Source organism: Paramormyrops kingsleyae, chromosome 12 (genome assembly GCF_048594095.1).
Source record: "Paramormyrops kingsleyae isolate MSU_618 chromosome 12, PKINGS_0.4, whole genome shotgun sequence".
NCBI classification, from domain to species: Eukaryota; Metazoa; Chordata; class Actinopteri; order Osteoglossiformes; family Mormyridae; genus Paramormyrops; species Paramormyrops kingsleyae.
The window spans coordinates 27,906,829-27,923,311 of NC_132808.1; the positions used below are offsets into that span (position 1 = coordinate 27,906,829).

Consider the following 16,483-nt stretch of genomic DNA (forward strand, 5'->3'; position numbering starts at 1 on the left):
ACTGGATTGAAAGGCGCACTCTCAATTGCGGGGCTTATTTCTGTACTTAAGCCATACATAAGGCGCACTGTATTATTCGGCGCATGCAAAAACAAGGTAACAAAAGCAAAACTGAGTTTAGTTAAACCTTATTCTACTACGTATTTAAAAATACACTCACACTGTTTTTTGATCAGTCTGTTGTCATTCTCCTGCTTCCTCCACTTCCGAACCATACTGTAGATTCATTGATTTTGAATTCTCTCGCTGCTGCTCTATTCCCATTTACAACCGCGTAACTGATAGCCTGTAGTTTGAATTGTGCATCGTGAGCATGTCTCTTCTCTGATGCCATTTTCAGGGTCCTTAGCTAAACAAATGTTGTTTCGCAGCGCACCAGTAGTACAATATACCTACCTGCCGTAGGCGTGGCGGAGGTAAGCGTACCTCTGTACGTGGCTTTACGTAATGTTCTGCGATTGGTTTATCGCTGCCAGCATACTTAGTGTACGTATTACTACGTCCCTATGTCGGCAGGAAATGGTCCGACAGTCAATCAAGCGGAGCGCTTACTAAAATGCACAACAACATTTTTACAGATTTTGGAACTCAGTGCACACATAAGGCGCACCGAATTTAAAGGCTCACCGTGGATTTTTGAGAAGATTGATGGCTTTTAAGTGCGCGTTATAGTGCGCAAAATACGGTACATCAAAAACAGGTTCTGGTTTGAAATGAAGAATGAATGCTCTTTGAAAAAGCCTGAACACTTCCACATGCTTAGCGGAATCACTCACTTGGTTGGTGATTACGTTGTGGGGCCAGTGGGCCCTGGTTCGAGCTTTGCTTTGACTAAATCAGATTCTGCAGGCTCAGTGGGTTAAAATGACAGGCCTTTGATAGAAAGTCTCCAGTCCAAATCCCAGGCTTGGCTGAGTGATGTCACCACTGGGCGCTTGAGCCGCAGTTGCTCCAGGGACCGTCTGACCCCATATTAGACGGGGTATTACAGCCTGGACATGTTGGACACCCCCCTGGCACCTTAGCCACCTTAGTGATGGCCGACGTTTCAGCTGAAAGCCATGTGGATGACATCACACCGTCCTGCTGACCGCGTGCGATTCTCCATCCATCAGAGTTATCGGCCTGTGACTGGGTTTCGCCCACTTGCAGTACCCCGCCAGGTCCAGCAGGGGGAGCTCCTCGGACAATTTGGGAAATTAATGACAGGCTAATGAAGCAATTGACCTCCAAGGTGTGTGGCACCCTCAGGGTATTCTCTCTCAGGAAGCTCGCCAGCATAGAATGGGCGATTACATTACCGCGTCTTTTGTGGTATCAGAAGGTGCCAGAGCTCATCTCCCATGTTCTTAATGGAATTACAGTCCGTGTGAGCTTCAGACCACGGACTGGTCAGTCCCAGAGTTAAGATCACCACTGATTCCTTCCCGCCCAAATCAGACCACGTTTTTAAAAAAACATGACCAGGGAGCTATAAAGAGTGAGAAGTTAGTGTGATTCCAAGGGCCTCTGAGTGACAGGGACTCTAAATAATAAATGATTTTGAACAAAGTTTAATTGGTCATTCTGTACAAGTTCTCTACATACAGAGCCTCCTCCATTGGCCATCCTGATTTAGCCAGTACCATGTTTGTCTGGGCTTGCTGTTTGTGCAGCATGTGGTACGTGGCAGGAGTATTTGTGTGTGTGTGTATGTGTGTGTGTGTGTGTGTGTGTGTGTGGATGCAGATCACTGCCCCCCACTCCCCATGACCCATAACCACCTGTGCAGGCAGATGGGACCCTGATCTAACTGATCCACCTTTCTGGCCTCTGTTGCCGTGGTGATTATTCTGCATCCCAGCTGTGCATGGAGTGATGAGTGCCTTAGCTCAAAGCGGGGCTCTCTGCGTTTGCGTCTGCCCACACTTCCTTCGGGAAGAGCCTGAGATTCTCAGATTCTTCTCCCTGTTCCTTCTGATTACCCAGTCACTCTTTCACATTTCCGGCCCATACGTTCCTCTCCTCTGTGTGGAAACAGCCACAGTGGGCAAAGTGCCTCCTGTAAGTGTAACTGGAATGTGTGAAGTTTAGGCAGCATGGTGACCTCATACCTGCAGGGCTACGGCTCTGGATCCCGCCTCTGTGCTGTTGGTGTGCTCCTACCACGTCACTGTGGGTTTCCTCCAGGTATTCTTCAAGATTCTTCTCACACTTCAAAAACTAATTTCTAAATTGGCCCTCATGTGTGACTGTGTATGTGCCCTGTGATGGGCTGTGGTCCCGTCCACTGAGTACCTCAGCCCCGTGCCCTGTGATGGACTGGCATCCCATCTAGGGCGTACCCCAGCCCCGTGCCCTGTGATGGGCTGGGGTCCCGTCCACTGAGTACCTCAGCCCCGTGCCCTGTGATGGACTGGCATCCCATCTAGGGCGTACCCCAGCCGCATGCCCTGTGATGGACCGGCTGTTCATGCTGCATAATTTAATAGTGAAGACTTTTCTCTGCTTCTGATTTTAGCTTGGACCGTCATGTTATTTGGTGATGTTTACCTAAGAAAAAATTCCAAAGCATGCAACAACACGTAGAATCCCATATAGAGCTCGCCCACCTTTAATCTATTATAGAGCCCGACGACCTTGAATCCCGTATATAGTTAACCCGCCTTGAGTCCCATATAGAGCTCGCCCGCCTTGAGTCCCATATAGAGCTCGCCCGCCTTGATTGCCATACAGAGCTCACCCGCCTTTATTCCCGTATACAGCTCGCCCGCGTTGAATCCCATATAGAGCTCGTCTGCCTTGATTGCCGTATAGAGTTTGCCCACCTTGAAAACCATATAGTGCTCGCCCACCCCTGAGACCCGTATAGAGGTTGCCCGCCTTGAGTCCTGAATAGAGCTTGCCCAGCTTGAATCCCGTATAGAGCTTGCCCACCTTGAATCCTGTGTAGGGCTCGCCCGACATGATTTTCATATACCTGTAGATCTTCCCTTATAGAGCCCGGCCACCTGTATTTGCTTATAGAGCTCGCCCATGTTGAATCCCGTATAGAGTTCACCTGCTTTCATTCCCATATAGAGTTCGCCCACCTTGATTCCCGTATAGAGCTCGCCCACTTTGATTCTCTTATAGAGCTCTCCTGCCTTGAATCCTGTATAGAGTTCGCCCGCTTTCATTCCCATATAGAGTTTGCCTACCTTGAGACCCGTATAGAGCTCACCCACTGAAGCTAAATATGTGCTGTGTTTCATTTCACCCTGGCGTTCGTGTTCCCTCAGGAACTTTTTTCAAGCCAAGCTGCTGTAAGGCTGAGAAATACCTGGACTTCATCCCCATAAACCTGCACACGCAGAGGATGCAGGTCACCAGCCCAAAACAAACAGGTGCGTATACTCTGTCAATACACATACTTCTATAAACAAACAGGTGCATCTGCTCTGTCAGTACACATAATCCCTATAAACACACAGCTGCGTCTGCTCTGTCAATACACATAATCCCTATAAACACACAGCTGCGTCTGCTCTGTCAGTACACATACTTCTATAAACAAACAGGTGCATCTGCTCTGTCAGTACACATAATCCCTATAAACAAACAGGTGCATCTGCTCTGTCAGTACACATAATCCCTATAAACACACAGCTGCGTCTGCTCTGTCAGTACACATACTTCTATAAACAAACAGGTGCATCTGCTCTGTCAGTACACATACTGCCTATAAACACACAGCTGCGTCTGCTCTGTCAGTACACATACTTCTATAAACAAACAGGTGCATCTGCTCTGTCAGTACACATACTGCCTATAAACACACAGCTGCGTCTGCTCTGGTAGTACACATGCTCCCTATAAACACACAGCTGCATCTGCTCTGTCGGTACACATGCTCCCTATAAACACACAGCTGCATCTGCTCTGGCAATGCACATACTCCCTATAAACACACAGCTGCGTCTGCTCTGTCTGTTCACATGCTCCCTATAAACACACAGCCGCGTCTGCTCTGTCGGTACACATGCTCCCTATAAACACACAGCCGCATCTGCTCTGTCGGTACACATGCTCCCTATAAACACACAGCTGCGTCTGCTCTGTCAGTACACATGCTCCATATAAACACACAGCTGCGTCTGCTCTGTCAGTACACATACTCCCTATAAACAAAGATCTGTTGGTATATAAATACCCTAGCAGCCTTCAGCACTCAAGGGAAAAGTAGTTGAGTAATCAGAGCCCTGATTCAGAAAACAGAGGCTGACTCTCGTATTCCGTATTTTACCTACAGTAACTGTCTGCCTCACACTTCATGGTGCAAACACTGCTCTGGTTACGTTTCTGTTCATGTTTGACCCTTCCATGGGTCATGGGGGGCAGTTTCCATACAGTATATTCATGTGGTGCATGCTATAATGGAATAGTCAGTCTCCCTTAATTTTCTGACAGGTGACTCGAGTGGCTTTGTGCTGTCACTTACAGAGCAGTTATTAAAGATGAAGAAGGGATCTCTGTATGGGAGTGGCAGTCAATTCAGTGATATTAGATGACCTGTTTGTGAATCAGCAGCTGTCGTTTGAACATCAGAAACTGCCACATCATCAGTTTTGTTTACACATCCGCTACAGAGAATTCTCCTCAGTGGAAACCTAATGGATGCACATCAGCAAGAATGAGCTGGATGATTGAATGACATCATGGTAAATTATTTGTTGTGTGACCAAGGATTGTCTGAGGGACTGAAGTAGAGGAGTCCATCCAGACTTGGATGCACTTGCTAAATGCGATGGGATGCAGGAATTGAGTGTTACTAATGGATGTAACGTGAAGGGGGAGGAAATGTACTGTATGCAGACCCGTGTGCATCCTGATAGGCCGGTCTCCTTCTATTTCCCATCATGCTTTTCCAATGACAGGGGCATATTAGCTTGTCAGTCTGAATGCCAGTCATGTGAGACACTTGATGCGCTGCTGGGGCAGAGTAAACCAATGTTAAGATCACACCATTACCTGTTCACGGTAGCATAATGCACCAAATGTTTAATCTCCTTTCACGATGGCCTGGGGATTAGTTAAATATGGCTTGTGTATATCGTCTGAGCTCTGGCGGTTGGCTTTCTTCTCACGGAGAAAGGCTCTGAACGCTCGCGAGGTAAACGTTGACGAAGGGGAACAAAGCGAGCGAACCGCAATTTCACTGTCAGTGACAGGAGTTTATCTTCCGCTTGCCTTTGTCATACCACCGTGGCAAAACCAGTGAAAGACTTCAATGTTCGGCGCCGAGGGGACGAAGGGAATTGGAAATCATTAATGAACGATAATAGCGAACGGAGTCGCTAAGGTCTGGGAGAGGGTTGCCGTGGTAGCGGCCCCACGTGGGGCTGCACCGGGCCTCCAGCGATGGGGAGTGGAGTCTGTGGGTTCTCTGCCTGATGGAGAAATCGATGAAAGCCTGTTCAGAACTGAGCATGATGGCAGCTGCAGTGCTTGTCTTTAAAATGACTGTGAGCTCACGCCGTCTCCAGGGATCCTTTATCAATATTTAAAGATCACTTTTGCTCGTTAATCTTGAAGCTGATATTGACTTAAACAGGTTATTGTTGTTTCAATTAAATATGCAAAAATGGCTCACTGGGGGTGTGAAATGCATCCAAGAAGCAGGCTTGGATGCTGTTCCTGTGTTCTTTGTGTAGAAATTGTATTAATGGCATTAATTTATCTTGAGCAGAGCTCTGATTTCTAAGGCAGTGTTTCTCAAACTAGTCCTCGGGGATCCCTGGACGGTCCACGTTTTTGCTCCCTCCCAAATCCCAGGGAATTGGGAAAGAGAAAAATTGCGAACTGTCTGGTTTGAGAAACACTGTTCTAAGGGATACCACTGATCTAGGAAGAGCTAGCAGGACCTATGCTGTTTGAAAGCAGGCAGATGGTCCTTCTGGGGCTGCTGATGTCTGAACACTGGAGGAGAAACTTTAGAATGTAGCAGAGCGTCTGTCACGGAGGAGGTGACCGGAGGAGGGCAACCCTGATCCTGGATTGCTGGTATCCAGGTTTTCCATCCTACCTGGTGAACCTCACCTGATCTCAGCAGATAGTAATTCATCAGATAGGATAGAAGACCTGCTGGATACTGGTGTTTTGGCATGAGTGGTGATCCTGTTAAGCAGTATGAAGCGTGTTCACACGGCGTGCATTCACTTATTTTAGCAGGGGACGGATGCAGATTCGTCAAGTTTAGAGCCTAATAAATAAAAGATAGAGCTAATTAAGAAAAGGACTTGTCCAACACGTTTGTAAAATATGACAAACATGCATGCAGTTGTAAAGGTGATGCAGCAGCCAATGAATATAAAATTGAATCCCTTATTAAAAAAGATTGCTCTTGAAGTATATATTTTACGTAACCTGAAGTACGTGCCTGGACAATTCCGAATATTTACAATTCTATTTCACTTTTCTAAAATTGACGAATCTGCCATCACCACACATCGGAAACGATCCGTAAAGACTTGTGCATCGACTCGCTTGAGACCAGTTTACAGGATCATAACACCGGCATTCGGCGATCAGGGTTGCCCAGAGCTGGCCTATCGGCTGGCTGATATAACGGCGCCCTGCTTCCTGTCGCCATAGAGACGGCGTATGACATCATCACGGTGGGCGCCCCAGCTGCACACTCCCTGGGCTTTAAGAACGGGGGTCTTCGCAGACAGCTGGTCAGGTTTGAGGCCGAGAAGAAGAGGTGAGTACCTGTGACAGCCGGTCTCCAGCTCCTACGCATGTCGTGTGTGTTTGATAATTGTGTAGAATTGTCTAGAGCTCGATTGCGTTATACATTACATTGTGGGAGGTGCAGACTTCCCCAGCATAATCATCAATATCACCATCATCATTATCACCATCACCATAACTTGCTTCATCTTCTTCAGACCAGAACCCAAATTAACAAATCAGAGCAGCCCGCATTGTACATTTGCTTTTGTTCAGATGAGGGCTCTTCGTTAATTAGCCTAGACTGAGCTGCTTGCTGAATAGATCTGTCTGGGAACTTACATTCGTTTCATTCCTCTCAAACTGAACAAACTATACCCGCATTGATTTATACTAAGTCTAATATTCATTTGTTGGTTTTTTTCCCCCCCTTTCTCTGTGATACAATAAATGGGACATATGCCTTTTACTGACGCATATTAATGTGGGGTTAATTATTTAGCAAACCAGTCATTACTTAAATTATAACACAGATAACTGAGTTTTAAGAAGCAACCCATTTAAAATGGCAGATATCTTGTTCCCTATTACGGGCAGTTTATTTCTCAGCTAAGGCAAATTGGCTAAGCGTATGGCTTAAATAATGGGTCAGTCAAGGCTCCTCCATGAAAAGCTCAGTCAGAGCGGACGGCAGCTGGCAGCGTGGGCACTGGGCAGCACAGGGACCCCCTGCAGTGGCGTCTGTGTCCGTGAGCGCTGGTGCCACCCATTCTGATTAACCCCTGCCATGTTTCTATACCCGTAAGCGTTTGGGGGGAATTATGCCGAAGTAGTGATGGCGGAGTGCATACATCCTGTGAGAGGAAGAACGAGAGAGGAAGCATCAGTGGACCAGAAGCGTGCTAGAAGTCTCTCCCTTGGCTGGGCTCTCCATTGGCTGACCGGCCCAGAGCCTCAGAAGTCTCTCCTTTGACTGGGCTCTCCATTGGCTGACCGGCCCAGAGCCTCAGAAGTCTCTCCTTTGGCTGGGCTCTCCATTGGCTGACCGGCCCAGAGCCACAGAAGTCTCTCCTTTGGTTGGGCTCTCCATTGGCTGACCGGCCCAGAGCCACAGAAGTCTCTCCTTTGGCTGGGCTCTCCATTGGCTGACCGGCCCAGAGCCTCAGAAGTCTCTCCTTTGGCTGGGCTCTCCATTGGCTGACCGGCCCAGAGCCTCAGAAGTCTCTCCTTTGGCTGGGCTCTCCATTGGCTGACCGGCCCAGAGCCACAGAAGTCTCTCCTTTGGTTGGGCTCTCCATTGGCTGACCGGCCCAGAGCCTCAGAAGTCTCTCCTTTGGCTGGGCTCTCCATTGGCTGACCGGCCCAGAGCCTCAGAAGTCTCTCCTTTGGCTGGGCTCTCCATTGGCTGACCGGCCCAGAGCCTCAGAAGTCTCTCCTTTGGCTGGGCTCTCCATTGGCTGACCGGCCCAGAGCCTCAGAAGTCTCTCCTTTGGCTGGGCTCTCCATTGGCTGACCGGCCCAGAGCCACAGAAGTCTCTCCTTTGGCTGGGCTCTCCATTGGCTGACCGGCCCAGAGCCTCAGAAGTCTCTCCTTTGGCTGGGCTCTCCATTGGCTGACCGGCCCAGAGCCTCAGAAGTCTCTCCTTTGGCTGGGCTCTCCATTGGCTGACCGGCCCAGAGCCTCAGAAGTCTCTCCTTTGGCTGGGCTCTCCATTGGCTGACCGGCCCAGAGCCTCAGAAGTCTCTCCTTTGGCTGGGCTCTCCATTGGCTGACCGGCCCAGAGCCTCAGAAGTCTCTCCTTTGGTTGGGCTCTCCATTGGCTGACCGGCCCAGAGCCACAGAAGTCTCTCCTTTGGTTGGGCTCTCCATTGGCTGACCGGCCCAGAGCCTCAGAAGTCTCTCCTTTGGCTGGGCTCTCCATTGGCTGACCGGCCCAGAGCCTCAGAAGTCTCTCCTTTGGCTCGGCTCTCCATTGGCTGACCGGCCCAGAGCCACAGAAGTCTCTCCTTTGGTTGGAGTTTCCCCTGACTGTGTGAAGTAAAAGCCACTTTCCTGTGAAATAAGACATTGGCTCACTTTTGCTGCAGGCTGAGCATAGAATCATTCCAGGGGATCCCAGATTCTATTTGTCATTTATTAAATTAGCTCCATAGTGGAAATCCTCCAGAGTTAGGTGACATCATGTGGAGATGGTCGGAGACCACCGCCTGCCATCAAGGGGACGTGATCGACGCATCCCTTCAAGGTTGCAAGGCAGGCGGTGAAATTACTTCTGCACTGGTTTTCGGTTTTTAAACAGGGATCAGAAGACACGTAGAAGGTTGTACAGGGAAATATCTGGATGGAGGTCCCAGGGAAGACCTAGGACACGCTGGATTGATTTTATCTCCCAGCTGCCTTGGGAATGACTGGGGATGCTTCAGAATGAGGTGAAGTCTATGGTCCTGGAACGAGAGGTCTGACCTTTCCGGCCTGCTACCACTGGCGCCCCCATCAGGAAGATCGGTGCAAATATGATGATGAGACCTGATAAATTATCCATCCATCCATTCATCCATTTTCTGTAACTGCTTGTCTTAATCACTGTTGTGGGGGGTCCGGAGCTGATCCTGGAGGCTATGGGCGCAAGGCGGGGGATCACCCAGGAGGGGGCGCCAACCCATCACCGGGCACCTAATGAATCACAGGGAAATCTTGAAAGAGGGTCAAACAGAAACAGCAACTGCAAAATGAGCCCAGAGGCATGTGGGTTTTTTTTTTCATTCTGCTAATCAAACCTTTTATTTAACGATAGATGATATCATACAGCAGTTCCATCACGTTGAATGCTTTTGGGATTTTAAAATAAAAACGAATCATTCATTATACCTGTAATTTCTGAGTGCATGCTTGAGCAGACATCAGACTGAGGTACTGATACCACACGGTACTTCAGATAATGCTACAATATTCCTCAAGGTGTCCTCCTCTACCTAAACATGCTCATTCTGCAAAATTCATGGTTTCTATGTGTGACTCTAATAGTGCAACAGAGTCATATTTTGGGGCCATGACACTGGTATTGCGTGGGGGCCCCCTGTTGACCATAAACAGTAACTACACTAAATATTAAACAAACACATTCCTCATTTATGAGATGCTGAAGCGGTGTGTTCTGCTAACCAGCTAACTAGCTACTGTTTTTTGACTCTTCTTTCTAGCTAGTTATTATTATTTTTTTTTAAATAACTGAGGAGGGGGGGGTGCTGGGGCCCAAAAGTGACTTTTTGAGCGGGGCCTAGAGAACAGCAAACCCACCCCTGGCTGGAATCCCAGGATAATGGAGGCCGTTGCCCGTTTCTCTATCTGTGATGGCGGTGGCACCGTTAACCACCTTCCTCCCTGCTGTTTACCTCCTGCCCAAGCCGGCTCCTGCGGCCCGTCTCCGGCCGGGTCGGTCCTGCTGGGACTCATTTGGCCCAGTGTGAAGCCCCCACCCCCTGCAGACTGCCCCTCCGAGGTGCTGGGGGTGTGGAGGATGCAGATTGATAACGGTACCATGCCACAGAGGTAGCTGCAGACATGGACCCGCTTCCTAAATGCCTCCATTTTTTATCTGCTTCTAACTAAACCCTGCAGGCGCCTCCCCCCACAGCTCACTGGCCATGATCTCATTAAGCTTCTTTTAATCACGGACTTTCTTCAAAACCATCCGTTTCTCTGAGGTCTGAAGTCTGTTTTGCAAGGAGACAATTACAGATTTATCTTGCGTTCAGAGGGTTCGGTTAGAGCGTTGCCAAAAAAATACTTGTCTCCATCACAGCAGATTAAAAAAAATAATGAGGCTTCCTTATCTGACCGGAGCCTGAACCATACAGGCCAAGGCTGATCTTATCAGCCTTAGAAGAAAGTGAACTTCAAAGCCTTACAAGGACGCCGATCCGTTTGTTTTGTTTTGTTCCACGTGAAATACGGTCTGACCTCTTGTACACGCCAGAACACACTGACATTTTTTTTAGCGTAAATCCTCCGCCTTCAAAGAGCTCAGTTCTGCATGAGCTGACCTCTTCCACACAAGCTCTTGTTTCTCATAACACCTGGGGTGTGTCTGAAATCGTGCACTTGTGCACTTTTAGTGCGCGATTTTAGGGCATAGTGCGTTCACACTGACAACAAAGCTAAAATTCAGTGCACTGAAAGTAGCCGGATGATGCACTGAAAACGGCCAGAAAACGCAGTGCAGAATGATGGACACTACTCACACTAAACAGACGCCATTTTGACTACGTAGCGGAAGGGGATGGACTTTCGGCAAGTTTTTATTATTAAATTAAGACGGACAACAAAACAGACACTTAAGCCCAAGCGGAGGCAACTGCTTCATATAAATCTAAGTAACGTTAATAAAATTATTTTACTGATGTGTACTGCGGTGTGTATCCTGTCACTCTGACGACAGTTATAGATAATTTGTTTGAGTTTGTGATTATATCGACTTAGAAGAGTTTGCACACGTAAATGTTAGCAGTTCTTTAGCCGGTTAGGCGATCGTAGATAGGTTATATGCCCACAAATAAAACCACAAGGAAATTCATTGTAAACAAAACAGAGCAGATACTTTGGCGCGCTGGAGAATCGTGATCAAATGCTAGCCCGTCACTTCCGGTAAGTGCAAAACATTAGTGTTCCATTTAGGACAGCACTTACCCATGGTAGTGTGCACTACAGAAGGAAGTGCGCAGTGCGCACTATGCACTACATCTCAGTGCACTGACGCAAGTGCGCGATTTCGGACACACCCCTGGTATCAGTGGCAGTGTTTGCACAGGGGCCCCCTGTTGGCCACAAACAGTCACTACACTAAATAATAAACGCTGCGTCAGCCTGTAGGCATGGGTTAGTGCGTGAGCCGGCCTTTCCTGCACAAGCTTCTGTTTCTCATAACAATCAGGCTTCTGTTTATCAGGCTTGAGTTTCTTCAATTTCAGTCCTTAATTCTCCTGCCCCTCAACACCAGTTTACTATCATGGCCAAATAAGAATTTCTGCAGTTGAACTAAAGTCAAGCGTTTCTTATCACTGAGAGTATGAACTGAATTACAGAGTCTATCAGATCCCAAGGAGCTACAGGTTAAATAATTTGACCATGTCTTCTGTAGTCGGACGAGCGTTTGTTTGATGTAGTGTAATGTGCATATTACCAGCGGCTGCGGTCCAGCACTCACTACGGTGTCTCCTGACGACGTAGCTTCAGCACCACGTACCAGTGCATCTACTTCTCCCCTGAGGACACAGCCAAGGCTCGGGGGGTCCTGGCCAGCCTCAGTCAGCTGCAGCCCCTGATCTTCAGCCTGGCCGACCAGCTGATGCAGGCCGCCCAGCAGCGCTCTGCAGAGAGCCTGAAGGAAGCGCTCAAAACGCTCTGCGACACGGTAAGGCCTCAGACTCCCGCCTTGGCCGGTTCGCATTGCGGAGGCCCTCTGGTGCAGCCCCTCAGGGGAACACCATGTCTCACCACTGCGACCACAGCGTACTGTTCTTTGGAGACAATTAGTCATTAGCATTGTTAGCCACCAGCTGACAGCTATTAGCGATATTAGCCACCAGCCAACAGTCTGTCGCGTCAGCACTTGCTGTCCTCACACTCTTCATGATTTATAGCAGAAATACTCTCCAAATGATACGTAAGTCCAACCCATGTTATTAAACTCTGAGTAGCTTTGGAAACAGCAATGAGGCGTAGCAGCCAAGGGAAGGCCATGTTGGATTAGCGATTAGCGGAAGACTGAAAATAAAAGCAGCCATAATGCGCTGGGGAAACAAACATGTCACATCTGCTGCTCCAGAGCGCATTGGCAGCCGGTCGACTTGGCTGATTAGCCTGGCTGCTCTGTTACGGTTTGCCAGTGATTTGAAAGGACGCAGAAAGCAGGGGGACAGGCTCTCTCATTGGTGCCAAGATCAGGAGGGGATCCCAAGGTACACAGGATTAGGGTTGCTGTCAGGGTAAGGACACGCGATTAGGGCACAGAAATGCAGGACAGAGGACAGTGTCACAATAACCACCCTCATCACATAACACTCATCTTGCACAGTGACTTATTTAGAGGAAACTGCTGTGATTCTGTGATGGTCAGCATCATGTGACCTCATGCTATACCTAGTGCTCCAGTACAAACACAACTCAAATCATTTATTGGTCCTGACTATTAAACTTACAAGGAATCAGTCTTGGTGGGTTTGGCCTGGTTTAACATACAACATGCAAGACAATTTCAAGACACTTTACAAGTATGTAAAGTCAGAAGCAGCTTGGGATGTAATACAGGCTGAAATAAATAAACAGTGAATGTAAGTAAACTGGATGATTCTGGGAAGAGTTATAGGATCCCAGCTGACTAAAGTGGGAATCGTTTGTTGTTAGACCAATAGGGACACTGCTGTGGGAGAGAAACTGTGCTCCAGTCCATGTCTTTGACAGGTTCAGCTTTCATGGCCAGAGTTACAGGCTGCAGCTTCTGTTATATAAATGCCCCAATATTTATTACAACAAAATCGCATTGCAATACTTAGGAATTTCCTAATACTGTGCTGTCCTAGTATATTATACAAAATACTTTCTTTTCATGCTGTCCTGATCTCTGGTTCTTCCGACCAGATCGCAGTTAAAGCTTGTGTCACTTCATTTGTCCATGCATCCATTATTATTATTATTGTTATTTTTTTTATTAACTCATTTATTGTTTTCTGAGTTCGCAACCATTTTCAAGACGGCAGTAGTATTACGTTTCAGAGGCAGGCTACTTGCATGACCAGTTTACAAAGAAAGCATTTGAAGTCCCTCCCCAAAGTATCGAAGAACCTAAAAAAGTCCCCCCCTTGCACTTTCGGTAGTGGAACTTTCGGTGCGGCTGTCTTGGTCACCCTAACTGAATGGCCACTTGAGTGTTTCCTTTCTGTTGTCAGAAGTTGCCGGTCCTGGTTCATATCGGACATATGTTTGGCACAGTCACGTTTGGTTCTTGTTACATTTCCTTTTGCAATTTAATGAGTGCGATAAACAATTAAATTTGAGAAAAAATAGTGATCTCAGTTCTAAGCAAAAGAATCATGATTCTTTCGTGAGTCACATTCGTGAGGCCCTAATTCTGTCCCTTCACTCAAAGAAGTGACTCTTGGGACAGGCTGAGTCCTACAAGTCTGAGTTTGCCGCCCTCAGAATAAACACTGGGCGTGGCTTCAGAGTCGAGCTAGGTTGAAGTTACGTGACCTTCCATACGAACAATACAAAGAATGATCTGGAAGCCTGGGCACTGTGCAGTCCCTCGATTGCACGCTGTGAGAGGGAGTATGACCTGACATTTTCAGGTTTAGTGGTTCAGGGAGGAGCCTTGAGATCCCAGTCTCAGTGAGCGAAGAACCGCAACAGCGCAAGCTGCTCTGCGGCCTCGTGGGAGGATCTCGCAGCCTCTGGAGCAGCCACTTAATGGTGGCACAGATCTCCATCTTAAATGAAAAGGCATGAGGGCAACCTGGAGCAAGGATCTCCTGCTCAGGATCAGCCTGAGGCTGGCTTTCATCTCCCCGGGCTGCAGATTTTAAAACGTTTAAGCTCGCTAATAGTAAAGCAAGCATATGGATGTGGAAACAGCGGGGAAATCTGCAGCACGTATAATGCACAGCCCGTGAAAACAGTCCAGGGCCTCTGTTCAGCTGCAGGCGAAAATGCAATGAATAATCAATGGGCTGGGAAATTTGACTGGGAAGATAAGCAGAGGGGCTAACTGGCACACGGCGGTACTCCAGAGTGTAAGTGCCTGAGATGGAAGGGTGGCATATGGATGTGAGTTTTGGGAGGAGCTTGGGGATGTGGGGGGGGGGAGCAGAGACTATGTGGGCGTCCTCAATCAGTCTCAGGCTGAAAGACGAGCTGCCAAATTCTCAGTCTGCGTCTCGCATGTCTATCAGAAAACTGTTTCCTGTAGGCCGCTGCTTCGAAAGCCCTTATATGGGTAGGACCTCCATCTGAATTAATGTAAAATAAGACGAAAAGGTCACAGAAAAAAAGCACGTCTTTTTGCTCAAGCATTTCAACTGTTTTGTTTTTGTAAATACGCCAGCCACATTTGACATTTGCTTAACTCATCCGATAACCTAGACCGCAAATGTCCAACTTCAAGACGCATGAACTCACAGAGCAAAACACGATCCGCATACATTATTTCATAGTTACACCTAAGATGTATTTGACCTTTAAGTTTCCTCTCATGTTCTTCCAAGCTCCCTTTAATGTAACTGGGGCCTGTTACCCATGTGTGAATCGCCGTTGTTGTCTTCCTGGTTTCGTGGATCGCTGCATCTTCACAGACGGAGCGGTTCGTCCATGCCCTGAAGGACAAGCTGGTGAAGACCGCCCTCCTGGCACTGCATGCAGCACGGCCCGACTACGTCACCGACTGTGTGGGCACCAACGGCTCCCCCCCCAGGGAGGACGGCCCTGCGCTGCTGAAGAGGCAGAACTCCGTCCCCCCTCGCGTGGACTACGATGAGGAGGAATGGGCAAGTGCTCCCCCCCCCCACCCTCATTCAGGATAATTGTGGTCATTTGTCCATCCTGCCTGCAAGTCATAATCGCTTCCACTTTGGCCGAATGGCTCTCGAACCTGTAATCATCTTGACCGCACCATACATCAGTAGCCAGGTGGGGCCCTTTGAGCGAAAATGTCTCCGTCTGTAAAACAAAAACACCTCATGGTGACGTACCTCAACATGTACTGAAGGCACCTGGGCAACAAGCTGATTAGTGTATCAGAAGGTACCGAATCCGCCTCAGTTAAACAGGCAAACCTGCTCCACTGCCGACTGACATGCCGAGACTGAGGATTGCGTTCTTGGAGTTCGATGTTATCATGTCATGTAGGAACGGAGCTTCATGCTGGTTGTTCCGGATGCTTCCAGGACAGAGTGTGGACAAATGTGGCCAAGAGCCTGAACTGCATCATCGCCATGGTGGACAGGCTGCAGGAGTCCGACAACGAGCAGGCGGTGTCCCCGGAACCCGCGTTGGCGGATGTCATCACCTCACACACGCCGGGTAGGAGATCATGCGGCCGCCTCTGGGGGCTGGAGACATGGGCCGGTGTGGGGCACACTGACTTAGGACATAACTGTGCGGTTTGGTGCCTGTGAGGGGAAGGTCGCCGTGTCAAATCCCAGGGTCAGCAGAATGATGTCACTGTTAAAAAATTTAGGTAGCTTTGGATAAAAGCGTCTGCTAAACTAAAAATATATATTTAATATGTAAGGCGGGGGGGGGGGGGGGGCTGTCTGGAATGTGAGTGCAGATGAAAAGAGATCAGATGTGCTGTTAATCTCAGATTATTGCCAGACCATGTGCCGAAATCATGCCATTATTACCATGTCTGAACCTGGGATTCCCATTAAGAAAACATGCCATTATTACCCTGTCTGAACCTGGGATTCCCATTAAGAAATCATGCCATTATTACCCTGTCTGAACCTGGGATTCCCATTAAGAAAACATGCCATTATTACCCTGTCTGAACCTGGGATTCCCATTAAGAAAACATGCAATTATTATCCTGTCTGAACCTGGGATTCCCATTAAGAAAACATGCCATTATTACCCTGTCTGAACCTGGGATTCCCATTAAGAAAACATGCCATTATTACCCTGTCTGAACCTGGGATTCCCATTAAGAAAACATGCCATTATTACCCTGTCTGAACCTGGGATTCCCATTAAGAAAACATGCCATTATTACCCTGTCTGAACCTGGGATTCCCATTAAGA

The 16,483-nt window shown here is 48.2% G+C and overlaps 1 protein-coding gene across 5 annotated transcripts in view; it reads left to right on the plus strand.

Annotated features, from left to right (window-relative positions):
* Positions 1 to 16,483, plus strand: part of LOC111832836 (type II inositol 3,4-bisphosphate 4-phosphatase-like) — a 161,139-nt gene that overhangs the window by 118,701 nt on the left and 25,955 nt on the right. For all 5 annotated transcript variants that reach the window (XM_072697847.1, XM_072697849.1, XM_072697848.1 and 2 more), the window contains 5 exons: positions 3,261 to 3,365; positions 6,613 to 6,721; positions 11,918 to 12,101; positions 15,037 to 15,228; positions 15,628 to 15,763. In XM_072697847.1, coding sequence (XP_072553948.1) covers positions 3,261 to 3,365; positions 6,613 to 6,721; positions 11,918 to 12,101; positions 15,037 to 15,228; positions 15,628 to 15,763 — 726 coding nt within the window. The remainder of the gene's footprint in view (positions 1 to 3,260; positions 3,366 to 6,612; positions 6,722 to 11,917; positions 12,102 to 15,036; positions 15,229 to 15,627; positions 15,764 to 16,483) is intronic.